Source organism: Podarcis pityusensis (assembly GCF_964106645.2).
Source record: "Podarcis pityusensis genome assembly, chromosome: 8".
Classification (NCBI taxonomy): Eukaryota; Metazoa; Chordata; class Lepidosauria; order Squamata; family Lacertidae; genus Podarcis; species Podarcis pityusensis.
Genome location: NC_138033.1, coordinates 14,297,628 through 14,312,127, shown reverse-complemented (window position 1 = coordinate 14,312,127; position 14,500 = coordinate 14,297,628). Strand labels below are relative to the sequence as shown.

General features: G+C 44.1%; 1 protein-coding gene across 1 annotated transcript; it reads right to left on the bottom strand.

Moving 5' to 3' along the window:
• Positions 1-6,713: 6,713 nt before the first annotated feature.
• Positions 6,714-12,250, bottom strand: LOC308484451 (phospholipase A2 inhibitor gamma subunit B-like). The gene is made up of 4 exons (XM_081019416.1): positions 12,151-12,250; positions 11,431-11,580; positions 10,527-10,664; positions 6,714-7,175 (listed from the first exon to the last, which is right to left on the bottom strand). The coding sequence occupies exons 1-4, from the start codon at positions 12,155-12,157 to the stop codon at positions 6,871-6,873; spliced, it is 600 nt and encodes a 199-aa protein (XP_080875542.1). The 5' UTR covers positions 12,158-12,250; the 3' UTR covers positions 6,714-6,870.
• Between the last annotated feature and the right edge of the window lie 2,250 nt (positions 12,251-14,500).

Genomic DNA, 14,500 nt, shown 5'->3' with positions numbered 1-14,500 from the left:
AACTGCTCTTCAGATAGAAGTTACTTTGCCTGGAGATACATTCTCCAACCCTCTGATTCAGACCATGCCCTGACACCCCAATCTCCCCCCCCCCGAGCTATAATTCCTAAGTTCCCTGAGGAGAAGGGGGGAGAACTGTAGCTCTGTGATGGGAAAAGGCAATCTCTAAACAATTCTCTGCCCCCTTAACAAACTAAAGCTCCCTAAATTCTTGGGGGGGGGGCAATGGGTGTTTGGCATCATAGTGGTTCAGGAGTGGCTTGGACTGGCACCGTTGAGAAAGGGATGAAGACGGGGGCCGCTAGGGGCGCATTGGAAGATGGCCGACAATTCCATCTCTCCGGCTCACAAGAGGTAATTAAGAGGCTGATATGGGAGTATGCAGCCTCCCTTGTTACCCCAAGGGAATGGGGAACACTGCCTTGCCTGCGGTTGCCATAAATCACCCCCAGATTCGAAAGAAGGGGGTGAGGGCACTAGACACACAGCCCTCGTGCGAGACGGCTCTCCCTTAAGCTGTCTCTGATCGTGCATCTGGTTGCAAGAGCTCAAAATAAACAATTAGAGAGCAGCAAATGCACATATTTCGAGTGAAGATCGGGAGATAAGACTGCTCATTAAAGTGATCTCTGTGAAGTGGAGTGACGGGCTGGACTCAATCATAAATCAAGGAGAAGATTCCTCAAAGGATCAGTATGTCGGAGTGGGACTGAAAGGGGGGGGGGGCTTTTTATTATCTTATGTGAGTACCTAACAACCCCCCCCCCCAAGAAAGAATCGTTGCAATTACTGATTACAAGCAGGATGATTGAGAACTGTGTGGAAATAAATTACTAATCAAAGACATGGCCTGTGGGAACATCAGGAAAGGAATGAAAGCTCTTTGTGACGCAGTAATAAAAAGAGATTTGTTACGGCAGGCCTGCCACAGGATGATCGAGGGGGAGGAGGACCATGGTTTGTTATTATACCGGACTGTGAGTTTGACCTAGCAGGGCCCCCTGAGAAAATTGAGGAGAGACTGGCAGGCCTGTGGAAATTAACGGACAGACTTTGGGAATGCTTTGTACGGAGGTGTGGAAATGGCGTCTGTCTATTTTGATATGGCTCTTGGAGGAGTGTAAAATCCACACAGGATATAACAACGTTTGTTTTCAACCCGCTTGTGGAGACCACCAGAGATCACAAAGAAAGGAATATATGATAACAACAAGAAGATGAGGAAAATAACAAAGAGAAGATTGAACAGAACTGTGAATACTATTTTGACAGAACTGTGTACATTAAAGCAGCAGCAAGAGAGATGTTTGGATTCCGTTCTGAGCTCGAAGCATGGGTACCCCCAACAAAAACTTTAAAATTTGGAATTAATGTGATTTGGAATTAATGTGATTTGATTGGCCTGTTAATAAAAATTATTTGAAAAAAAGAGAAAGGGATGAAGACAGTGGCCTGTGCCTGAGAGAGTCTCTCCATAACAAAGGATTTGTTGATTGCCCAAATCATGGGTGATCATTCTCAAAGGTCCTTCTCCAACCCTGATGCAGACCTCCTTTCTCCTGTCACAGAAAGGTGAGCTGCAGTATGTCCCTGGATCTTGCTGCTGCTGTTCAGCTGGCATGAATTCAGGCCATTCCTCTAGATTCAGAGATTGACTCCTAAAACAGAAATGCTGGATTTACTGCCTGGCAATAAAACTGCCATTGTTGCCCGTATCACAGTCCCCTGGCTTTGTTGCAAATGCAAACAGGGTTGTAGCCTTTGGTACAGTCAGCCTCTGATGTTGGCCTCACTGGGCACCTACTGAAGCCCACACCCCACTTGCAGTCCCCTGACTAGCTCTATGCATGATAGTCATATGATTGTTGTTCTGGGTGGGGTTTCAGTCCCTCTGGTGCAGCAGCTAAGAAGCTTGAGGATAGGGACAGGGAAGACATCCCATTCAACTTGTACCTCAGTTTCTGCCGTGTGGTAACAAGTTTCTAGGGGGTTCCAGGCACTCAAGATTTGTGTTTTTCCATTAGAAAATCAGGACACAGCAGAGTCTGCAATGTCTTAGAAATATGGTTTATTCACACATATTTGCACCTAAAACCTTCAGTGGAGGAAGTGCAGAATGTGATGCCCCAAGAGTATCTCTCATTGCTCCTCTCATAGCTATAGCAAGCTTGTCTCCTAAAAGCAATCATGTCCCCCAGTCTCTCAGTGCAGCGTCTCCCAGCCAGCATACATGGAGTTCTGCTTACTTCCTCCTTCTTGCTTCTAGAACTCCTAGCCAAAACCCCTCTGTGTCAAAGGATGCCCTCCTTTCCTACAGAGACATCACACACCCCTTTTCCCCTGGCAACCTTCCTCTGTGTATAGCTTCTGCTTGGTCAGTGACTTCCTTTGAGTGGCTAATGGCTGTCCATCAGCACCATTGTTTCTTCAATGACCTGCCATCACCAGGCTGGCCTCATGAGCAAGCTCTCTGGTGCTATTCCCAGTCCTTGCTAAGTCCAGGAAACCATGAGTTTGCTCAAACTCTGACACTTCACAGGATGTAGAGACGATGGGGAGTCTGCCTACCTCCCCCTTCATAACAGTAGTTTCCAAAACAACCGGCAAACCAAAAGAAAGAAACATCATTCAAAATTGGCATTTCTCTGAATATTGCATGCAATGTGGTTTGAAATATTGAAAAGATACATTTTCTATATACATTTTAAAAATTGCTTCCATGGAATCATGATGTTATTATTCATAGCATCGTCTATTTCTCTCTCTGATAACCACTTCTCCATTCAACATTATTTTCATTTGTTGTGGACCATATTGTGTCAAACAGGCAAGTATTGTAATTTTTTTGTATCCCTCAAACATTTTTATTGTTATATCTAGTGAAATAAAATAATGAAAAATTTGGGGAAAATAGTTTGTACCCGCACTCCCAATATCAATAATAATAATTATTTTTAGAGATTGTGAACACTTTTATTTTAATTCCACTTTTCTTTCTTTCTTTCTTTCTTTCTTTCTTTCTTTCTTTCTTTCTTTCTTTCTTTCTTTCTTATTTTATCTCATGGATTTGTATAGCCTTTCTTAAATAATAATATAAAAACATTTTTTTAAAAAAAAATGTAAGGTGGTCATTGTTTCAGGATCACATTGCAAGTTTTCCAGTGCCTCATCAGAATCCAAGAATTGCATGAAGAAATGGGGGTGGGAGCTTAGTAATAGTGTGGGGGTAGGAAAAGGGGGGGGGATAATGTAGGTGTTTGTGTGTTTCTATGCTATGCAAATACTTTAGAGAATACAAACTGGAAAATGTAACATACAGATCTTTACCCATCCCTCTAACCACCCCTCTTCTTCAAAAAAAACCCACACAAAAATCAAAAAACAAAAACATATATTAAAGATTTTCTACTTCTGATTTTGAGTTTTGGTTATCTAACTCATTTTGAATGAGATTCCTCTCTTTTTTATATACAATAATTTCAGACATAGCTAAGGGGTCGTTCTGTTTTGTTTTTTTTGTTTTTTGTCTTTTGGTCCCAGAATGGCCAAATCACTTTTTGAATCAATATAAAGAAAAGTGTATTATGAAGAAACACGAGGATCTCTTGTAATCTCACCAGCACACAGCACCCCACCTAGCCATGCAAGGAGCCTCTGGTTGGGACTTACCCTTTATTAAATTATTGTTGACAACCATCTGGAAGAAACAAAGAAAACCATTGTTGGACTCAATATTCTTTATTGGGCCTGCAATCATCCAGAAAACAGTACGGAACCCCATAAACACACTTGGAGGAGGAGGGAGACGCATTGTGGTACCCAAGTGAGGATGAGGGGAAAATACAGTTTTGTCTGCTTGTTAATGAGAAACTAACTCATTTGCACTTCCTAGACCAATACGCAAAGTAAAACTCAGTTACACTTATTTCACATTTCTCAGAATTTTGCAGTGTAGTTCTTCAACCAAACAGTGTATACGAAAATGCATTTTTGTGGGGAAAGTGTCTAAAGTGCATATTTTGGTGATAATAACATATATACACATATATATATATATGGCTTGCCAATCAGAAGGTCGGCGGTTCGAATCCCAGCGACGGGGTGAGCTCCCGTTACTCGGTCCCTGCTCCTGCCAACCTAGCAGTTTGAAAGCACAAAGTGCAAATAAATAAATGGGTACCGCTCTGGCAGGAAGGTAAACGGCGTTTCCGTGCACTGCTCTGGTTCGCCAGAAGCGGCTTAGTCATGCTGGCCACATGACCCGGAAGCTGTACGCCGGCTCCCTCGGCCAATAAAGCGAGATGAGCCCCGCAACCTCAGAGTCGTCCACGACTGGACCTAACAGTCAGGGGTCCCTTTACCTTTACTTTTAACATATATACAAATGCATTATATTAGGGGGAAATACTAGCAAAACCCTATATTAGCCAAACTGCAAGTACAAATTGTGTTCATTTTTTTATAAATATTTATTAAGATTTTCACAGTTACAAAATGAAAAAAGAAAAAGAAGAAAAAATACAAAATAAAAATAATTAAAAACAATTAAATCTTTCTATCATTTATCTTTCATTTACTTGTTTCCCGGACCTCCTCATACCTCCCTTTTTTGTATTCCAGTTCAATTTGTTAGTTCAGCAGTTCCTTTCCCTCCTTAATTCATCCTGATCTTTAATCTTAAATATATTATAACATTATATTTTTACCTGTTAAAAATCCATTTTTTCATATTCTTTTATACCATTACAGCTAGAAATCACTTAACTTCAATCCAACATCATTCTAACATTCATTGATTTTGCAGTATTTCTGTAAATAGTCTTTAAATTTCTTCCAATCTTCTTCCACTGACTCTTCTCCCTGGTCTCGGATTCTGCCAGTCATTTCCGCCAATTCCATGTAGTCCATCACCTTCATCTGCCATTCTTCCAGAGTGGGTAAGTCTTGTGTCTTCCAATACTTTGCAATAAGTATTCTTGCTGCTGTTGTGGCGTACATAAAGAAAGTTCTATCCTTCTTTGGCACCAATTGGCCGACTATGCCCAGGAGAAAGGCCTCTGGTTTCTTCAAGAAGGTATATTTAAATACCTTTTTCAATTCGTTATATATCATTTCCCAGAAAGCCTTAATCTTTGGGCACGTCCACCAAAGGTGAAAAAAAGTACCTTCATTTTCCTTACATTTCCAACATTTATTGTCGGGCACATGGTAGATTTTTGCAAGCTTGACTGGTGTCATGTACCACCTATATATCATTTTCATAATATTCTCTCTTAAGGCATTACATGCCGTAAATTTCATACCTGTGGTCCACAACTGTTCCCAGTCAGCAAACATGATATTATGTCCTAGATCTTGTGCCCATTTAATCATAGCAGATTTCACAGTTTCATCCTGAGTATTCCATTTCAACAACAAGTTATACATTCTTGACAAAGTCTTAGTATTGGGTTCTAACAATTCTGTTTCCAGTTTTGATTTTTCCACCTGGAAGCCAATTTTCTTATCCAAATTATATGCCTCCATTATCTGATAGTAATGAAGCCAGTCTCGCACTTTGTTTTTTAGTTTCTCAAAACTCTGCAATTTCAATTTGTCTCCTTCCTGTTCCAAAATTTCCCAATATTTCGGCCATTTGGCCTCCATATTGAGCCTTTTCTGAGCCTTTGCTTCCATCGGTGACAACCACCTAGGGGTTTTGTTTTCCAATAAGTCCTTGTATCTTATCCAGACATTTAGCAATGCTTTTCTGACAATATGGTTTTTAAATGCTTTATGTGCTTTAACCTTGTCATACCACAAATATGCATGCCAGCCAAAAACATTGTTGAAACCTTCTAAGTCCAAAATGTCTGTGTTTTCAAGAAGCAGCCATTCTTTCAACCAGCAGAATGCTGCTGATTCATAATAGAGTCTAAGGTCTGGCAGGGCAAATCCACCTCTATCCTTTGCGTCAGTTAGTATTTTAAATTTTATTCTAGGCTTTTTGCCCTGCCAGACAAATTTTGAAATATCTCTCTGCCACCTCTTGAAACAGTCCATTTTGTCCACAATTTGCAATGATTGAAAGAGAAATAACATTCTTGGCAATACATTCATCTTTATAACAGCAATTCGGCCTAACAAGGAAAGCTTCAAGTTTGACCATATCTCTAAATCCTTTTTCACTTCTAACCAACATTTCTCATAATTGTCTTTAAATAGGTTTAAATTCTTAGCAGTCATATTAACCCCCAAGTATTTTACTTTCTTAACCAATGTTAAACCTGTCTCCTTCTGAAACCTCTCTTTCTCAATCGGTGTTAGATTTTTCTCAAGCACCTTAGTTTTTAACTTGTTCAACTTAAATCATGCCACATGACCAAATTCCTGAATCAATTCTAATACTCTTTTAGTACTAGATTCTGGCTCCTGTAGCGTCAATACCAAATCATCTGCAAAAGCTTTCAGTTTGTACTGTTTAGCTCCGACCTGTATACCTTTAATCAGACGGTCCCTTCTAATCATATAAATTGTATTTATTAGGAGAAATGCATGCTAAAATGTGGGTGGGTTTTCAATAGTTGTTTTTTTAATGCAGATTTATGTGAGGGAAGTGCATACATTCATGATAATAACATTTATAAAATCATAAAAATTATAAAAAAGGCAATGCTGGTAAAACTGCATGTACAAATTGTGTTAACCAGGAGACATTCACGCTAAAAGATGGACAGATTTTCAATAGCTTTATTTTTAAAAAAAGCAAATTGCTGTAGAAATGTGGAGAACTGAATTTAATGTTCTTTTAAAAAATGAGAAACCTAAGAGCACTGGAATGTGACAGATTTGTCCATTCCTTTGCCTAGCTGAATGGCGTGGAGAGAGAGTTTAGGAGAGGAACTTCATGAAGAGAATGCTGGAGATACTGGGTAGAAGAAGAAGGAAGGAATTCTTCCCCAAGATATGGTGAGTGCAAGCCTCTGATGTTGTTTTGGTACTTGTGGCTGGTTTTTGAGTTACACCTGATTTTTGAGTTGTAGATGATGCAGGAGCTGGAGGTTTTGCAGTAGTTGGGGGAGTGTCACACGATATTTCATCCATTTTGTAGGGGATTCCTCCAATTTTCATTTCAAAGTCCTTTACACCACACATATTGCTTGTTCCGCAACCCAGCAGGATGAACTTCCTGGCACCTGCAGGTAGACATGTTGATCAACAGCAGGAATCAGTGAAGCCTGCTCTAGTAGAACAAATGAGGCATGGCCCCTTCAACATCTGTCTGCCTTCAGCCACCCCTCACCTGCCAGCCATCAGCCCCACAACCAGTCTTGACCACCAGCTTCCTCCTCCTCAGTCTCAGTGTTGCCCCTTGTAGAATGGAGCAGGGAAGAGGATGGGGACCAAACCAGAGTCAGTTTCCTCTGCTTGTCAGGGGCTCCTCCCATGCCTATTGGCAATGGTCCAATACCAAAGGCACTGGCTTGGGCCCAGCATTGTGTGGGACCAGCATCGCACCACACGGACGATGTCACGGGCCTAGGACACCTTGCATGTGTCCCACGCCTATGACATCATACATGCAATGCGCATCACACGTGCGACACCAGGAGGTGGTTGAGTGCCACGCAGCTTCAATGGCTGTGGTTCTACCTCTCTCATGCTTGGGAGGAGCCACTGATGCTGCATCATGCTCAGCACTCAGAGCATAAAGATGTCTTTATGTTGAGCATGCGAAATAGGTACCGTATTTTTCACTCTATAAGACGCACCAGACCATAAGACGCACTCAGTTTTTGGAGGAGGAAAACAAGAGAAAAAAATATTCTGAATCCCAGAAGCCAGAACAGCAAGAGGGATCGCTGCGCAGTGATAGCAGCGATCCCTCTTGCTGTTCTGGCTTCTGGGATAGCTGCGCAGCCTGCATTCGCTCCATAAGACGCACACACATTTCCCCTTACTTTTTAGGAGGGAAAAAGTGAGTCTTATAGAGCAAAAAATACGGTAATTTTTTCCTGCTCCACCCACTTCTGATTCTGCTCCACCCATCACTGGCATCTAACCTCTAAGAAGGAATTTTTTTTAGTTATTGAATTTATATCCTACCCTCCCTCTCAAAAGAGCCTGGGGCAGTGAACATAGGCATAATTTATTTTTATTGTTGTTGTTGTTGTTGTTGTTTTTAAAAAACACCTTCTGTCTGAAAAAGGGACCCCACCTTTACCCCTCGTAACTCAAGGTGGCATATTTGGTTCTCACAACCATCACTGCCCTATTTTATGTTCACAATGTGGCTTGCAAGTAAGCATATTACTTATTCTTCCATGCCAAGTGTTTCTCTGTGTGACTGCATCAAGGTAAGCCTCCTCTCCTAACAAGTATTCAGAAGCTGAAAGCCTCCAAGCTGTGTGCTAACTCTGCATATCAGTCAATAGTATTCAGAATCATCTGGTAAAACACAGCCCTCTTGGCTAATAGGCATTGGCAGCCTTATCCTTCATAAATATTTCTAATACATTTTTGAAGGCCATTCAGTGTGGTGGCCATGATCACTACATGATCATGTACCTACGGGACCGCCTCTCCTGGTATGCCCCACGGAGACCATAAGGTCCATAAACAGCAACACCCTAGAGGTCCCGGGCCCTAAGGAAGTTACCGTATTTTTTGCCCTATAGGACGCACTTTTTCCCCTCCAAAAATGAAGGGGAAATGTGTGTGCGTCCTATGGGGCGAATGCAGGCTTTCGCTGAAGCCTGGAGAGTGAGAGGGGTCGGTGCGCACCGACCCCTCTCGCTCTCCAGGCTTCGCGCACCTCTCCGCAAGCAGCGGGAGCCCAGCGCTGGGCTCCCGCTGCTTGCGGAGAGTTGCCTGCATGCTGAAGCCTGTGCGCAGTGGCGTAGCGTGGGGGGTGCAGGGGGGGCCGGCCGCACCAGGTGCAACATCTGGGGGGCGCACTCGCAGCTCTCTGCCCCTACTAAAATCCACGGGTTAGGGGGCGCAAATTACTTGCCTTGCCCCGGGTGCTGACAACCCACGCTACGCCACTGCCTGCACGTGCTGAGCTCAGCGCGTCCAGGCTTCGCGGACCTCTCCGCAAGCAGCGGGAGCCAGCGCTGGGCTCCCACAGCTTGCAGAGAGCTGCCTGTTTGGGGGCTGGGGTCAGGGGAAGCTTCCTCCCGCGCCTGGGGGGAAAATAATTTTTTTTCCTTTATTCCCCCCCAGCGGCGTAGCGTGGGTTGTCAGCACCCGGGGCAAGGCAAGTAATTTGCGCCCCCTAACCCGGGGCAAGGCAAGTAATTTGCGCCCCCTAACCCCTAACCTGCCGCCGCTGCCAGCTTCTTCTTGCTGCTGCCTGGCCTGGTCTGGTGTGGTTCTCTCCCACGCTCAGCGCTGCGCTGGGCGGCCGCTGCACTGTCCCTCCCCCAGATAGTCCCTCGCTCTCTCTCTGCACCGCACGCCTGGCACCCACCCCCTCCACAGTGGACGGCGACCCAGCGGCTCGGATCGGATTTGCACAGCCAGCACTGCAGTGAGAGAGAGTGAGCCAGGTAGGGGCAGAGAGCTGCGAGTGCGAGCGCGCCCCCCCCAGATGTTGTGCCCGGTGCGGCCGGCCCCCCCTGCACCCCCACGCTACGCCACTGTTCCCCCCCCCAAAACACCTTATGGGACGGTGCCTCCTATAGGGTGAAAAATACGGTAGATTAGCCTCAACCAGAGCCAGGGCCTTCTCAACACTGGCTCCGGCCTGGTGGAACGCTCTGTCTCATGAGACCAGGGCCCTGCGGGATCTGATTTCTTTCTGCAGGGCCTGTAAAACAGAGTTGTTCCACCTGGCCTTTGGCTTAGAATCAGTTTGATTCCCTCCCCCTCTTTCTTTTTCCTTTCTCCTCCTGTGAAGAGGCTGCATCCTAATGTTTTAATGTTGTATTTTAATCTTGTTTTTTAAATTGTATTTTAATCAACATGTTTTTATTATTGGTTGTTAGCCACCCTAAGCCTGGCCTTGGCTGGGGAGGGTGGGGTATAAATAAAATTTATTATTATTATTATTATTATTATTATTATTATTATTATTATTACATCTCATGGGACAATTCCCATTATTTAACTATGCACTGGGCAAAGAAATATTTTCTTTTGGTCATCAGGAATGTTCCAACATTTAGCTTGATTGAATGGTCCCAAGTTCTACTCAAATGAAAAGGACTTATGTGAATGGGCCCAGACTCAATCACACACTCCTGACACTTTAGCACTCCAAAGAACGATGCACACATGCCATTAGCACGTTATCATGGGTGCAATCCCACCATGCTCTGGTACAACACCTGTTCATTTCAATGATGCTTGCATCAGAGAACATCCTGGAAGATGGTTCCCCAAGAGTCAGGGCTGCAAGTCTCTTGTTCTGCCACCTGAGTCATCTCATCTTGCCTGACGGTTGGTCCACCTCTGGATCATCCAGAGGCAGCATTCCCCTCCCACCTGCTCCCCCCACCCCACAGAATCCCTCCTCCTCCCTTGCTAAGTCCCTTCAGGGTTACCAGAGCTTCCTGTTGCATTGATGCAACTGTTTTGAGCATCTCTGCATGAGACTGGTGTATTCGCGCAATCATTCACCGTCTGAGCATAACATCCTTTTGGGCAAGTGAGCCCATTCTCAGTCCAAGTAGTTGGAAGAGCTAGGAAGCAAAGAAGAAAGAAGCAAATTGTCATATATGGAAAGTTTTTACATAAGAATCTCCGAAGAGCCCCGCTGGATCATTGACAGGCCTGCTTCACACAGACACAGCAGCCGCAGCCTTCCTGATGCATTCACAAAACCACCCACTGAGTCCTCTCCCCCCCCCCCAGCTCTTTGTTAGCATATTCTTTGTCAGAATGAAAGAATGAGGTCTAGAGACACAGGTTTGACACCTTTCCTGTCTTGCGTTAGGATGAAAGGTGTGGAGGTACCAAAACCTCCTCCACTCCACCCTGTTCCTGCCAAGTTTCAAAAGCTAATTGAGAATGTTTTCATCATTCTGAAACCGAGGCCCCACCAGACTTTTATTGCGGGTTCATTTGTGCAACATGTTCTTCAAACTATAACACTGCATTGGTGATGGATTTCTCCTGGTTTCATTTGTCCTGTGGTGTTTCCTACTGCATTACTGCTGACTGGAGGGGCTGTGGAGCAACAGAAGTGGGACGAAAATAAACCAGGACATTTGTGGCATGAAAGGTGATGGGCTTTCAGCAGGAAGTAATGGGATGTGCACTGATTGGAAATGAAGCAGTATGACCACCCCAATACCTCTGCACATGCAAACAGTATTGAGAGTGGAATTGTGTGTGACTGGCCCAATAGCCTCATGGGCACAAATCATCCTGAATGCACTATAAAAAGGACTTCTGGAGGGGTCCAGGTTTGCAATTCTGATATCAGAGGGGCAGGTGATGACTTACCTCCCCACTCTAAGTCTTTGTTGCACCCATCTTCAGCACAGCAAGCAGAGCTGTGGTGCAAATATGTCCCGTCTCCTACGGTGATGGCAAAAGCATTGGCGCAAGAATTTCTTTTTCCACAATCATAGAACTTTGTATTGAAGCTGACACCTATTTACCGGAAGAGAAAAAAGACAAATGGTCAGGAGAGCCCATTCCCCAGAATCCTTCACTCTCTGCCTAACTCCATTGTCTCTGCTCTGCCTTCCCCTTCCATCTGTTCCAAGTTCTCCCAAGGGAGTATGGCTTGCTGGAGTACAAGCGCCTCCATCTTGCTGAAGTAAGCTTTGGAAGTTCCAGATCAATGGTGAAGAACCTCAGGACTGCAGACCAAAGGCAACCTCTTTCTGTATCTGACCCTTCAGAACCGGCCCAATCTATACCCCTTACCAACTTCGTTTTACATCCTCCTTGAGTGTCTTTGCCTGGCTGGTATTTGTCATTGAAATCTGACAATGATTCTTGTTTTCCTTGACTGGATGGAAAAGAGAGATGGGTGTTTGTGGGCAGAACCTAGCCTATCAAGCTAAAATTTACATTTATTGCTTTGCCCACTTTTGCTAATGACCCTGCCCAGTCAGGTGTGTGGCCCTCAAAACAGAATGTGGCCCTCAGCTTAAAAGGGAATTCTGCTCTAGAACACTGGAGCATGCCACCAGGTAAGGCCAACATCTTTCTTACCAAACATTGTGCTCTCGTCCTTGATGACCACGCAGGCATCCAAACCACTGTCACAGTCTGAAACCTCAGAACCTTCAATTCCTTGTTGACACTTAAGGGCTGGAAGAAGAAAGTAAAGGCTGAACAAAATTACCGTATATCAGAGTGAAGACAACAAATATAATGGGAGAAGTTCTGCTGTGGCTCTATGATTGGAGGAGCCTCCCCCCCCCCCCCCTTGAGAGGACAATGAGGACAATGGGAGAGGTTAAATACCTCAGAAAAAATAAGGGGGCAGATGACGGAGATAAATATACATACATATTAACATATTTAAAGACAATTATGAGAAAATTTGGAAAAGAAATAAAAAGGAATTTAGAAATTTGGGGAAGAACTAGGAAGCAAAGAAGAAAAAGCATATTGTCATCATATGGAAATGAATGAATTCCTATGCCCCACAATTAACCCAGAGATGCGTTTTAAATAAAAGCACACATTCTACTTGTAAAAACACCAGGCAGGCCCCACAAATAACCCAGAGATGCTTTTTAAATGAAAGGACACATTCTACTCATGTAAAAACACGCTGATTCCCGGACTGTCCGTGGGCCAGATTTACAAGGCAATTGGGCTGGTTCCAGCCCAGGCCTTAGTTTGGCTACCCATGATCTGGATGGTACAAGGTCACATTCCATTCCTTCCACTGTTTACAGACTAGTGTACGAGCCGCAGCCATAAATAACTCACAGAGTACATATCCAAACTCTGCCATTAAAATTCCGGTCTGGAGTTCTTCCTTGGCACACAGTTAAAACCATAAGAAAGCATAAGAATGCACAAAGCACCTTGTCCTCTCCCTTTCTTTCTTGGCTGTTGTAAGGATTCTCAAACTTCTAAGAAAACATTCAGCTACCTTCAAAAAGCCAAGCCCAGTCCTTTTGGCAGCTGATTGATTGTAGCCTATTAGCATATGTCAGTCCAGGAGCACCTCTTGATTCATGCCAATTGTCCGAATTATGGAGGAACCAACCGCAAATCATGCCACAGATGGAGGCTTGTCCATGGCAAGGACACTCCCAGATTGCACCCGATCTGCCTTTCAAGTTGGCAGACATGGGCTTGAGCAGCACAGTGGGGTGCAGTGAGCTCCCCTGATCCCACTGGGGACCATTGCCAATAAATCCTGGCTTTCCCCTGCCTGAATGGCAGCATGGAGCTACTGGCATTGAGTTCGTGATGTAGCCAGAAACCTACATGGATTTATCTAATCCTGCTTTCGTTCCATCTAACGCAGTACACACCACCCAACCTTGTGACAGTGAGTTTTAGAAGGTGGCTATGGATTGTTGTGCAAGAGGAAGCACTTCTTTCGTCAGGCCTAAACTGATTGCTAATTTTCTTAATTGGGTGGCTCAAGTCAGAAATGAGTCTGTGTGGCCCTTCAGATGTTGTTGGGACTACAATTCCTATCATCTCTGCCAATGGCATATCCTGGTCATCATTAGAGATCCTTTCCAAAAATTCCACTCATTCAGTGTTCTCCCTGGAATCTGGACTTCCAAATTACTTGTTATTGCTCCCAATATGGAAAAGATCTGTTGGGAATTTTCCATTGTTCCATTTTTTTTTTAAAGAGTATTCCTTTATATTATATGGATTATAAACTACTAAAGATTATAGCAGCATACAGCCATAAAACTTTAACAATAAACTGTTCAACAGTTCTCAGAAATGAAATCAGATATGTATCCTTCAGGAATGTCAGCAAAAAATAGAATAGAACAAAACAAAGGTTTTAGCTCGACAAAATGTGTACGATGTCGGAAAGTGTCTAACTATCCTTCATGCACTGCCTCCAGTACATGCAGCAACACGGGGGGGGGGGGGACACCCCATAGATGGTTGCAGTGAATGGGCAGCTATATAGACAATACTAGCCTATTCCTTGGAAGAAAGCCTGCCAATCAAACTAGTAGCTGTGGTGCCTGTGGTGGGTTGGAAGCATGAAGTTATCCTTGGATGGCACTGAGACACGGTGATGGAAAGATGGGGATTATACAGATGCCTCGGCAGGAGCATGGAATGGGGAACTGCATGGCTCCAATCCAGCCCAGACCTGTTCAGGTAAGCATCTTCACATGCTGCTACTGTGAACTTAAGATGCACAGCTGATATTTGTGTGCAGTATAGAGATGGTGTACTGCAAGCACCCATTTTCTCTGCCATCAAAAGTGGCATAATTTCTGCCAGTCCCAGTTCCGCCTGCAGCATGCTGAGTTTGTTGAGAAAGCCAAGAGAAGGACAACTGGGAGCAGGAAACTATCGAGGCAACAGCACTAGGCTGGTTAGATGTCAGGCAGCATATGCA

Excerpts from the sequence above, each read along its gene's own strand:
- LOC308484451 (XM_081019416.1), bottom strand. Across the intron at positions 10,665-11,430 it reads CAAAGACTTAGAGTGGGGAG|CTCTTCCAACTACTTGGACT; the intron begins GTAAGTCATCAC and ends TTTGCTTCCTAG. Across the intron at positions 7,176-10,526 it reads CAATGCAACAGGAAGCTCTG|GTGCCAGGAAGTTCATCCTG; the intron begins GTAACCCTGAAG and ends GTCTACCTGCAG.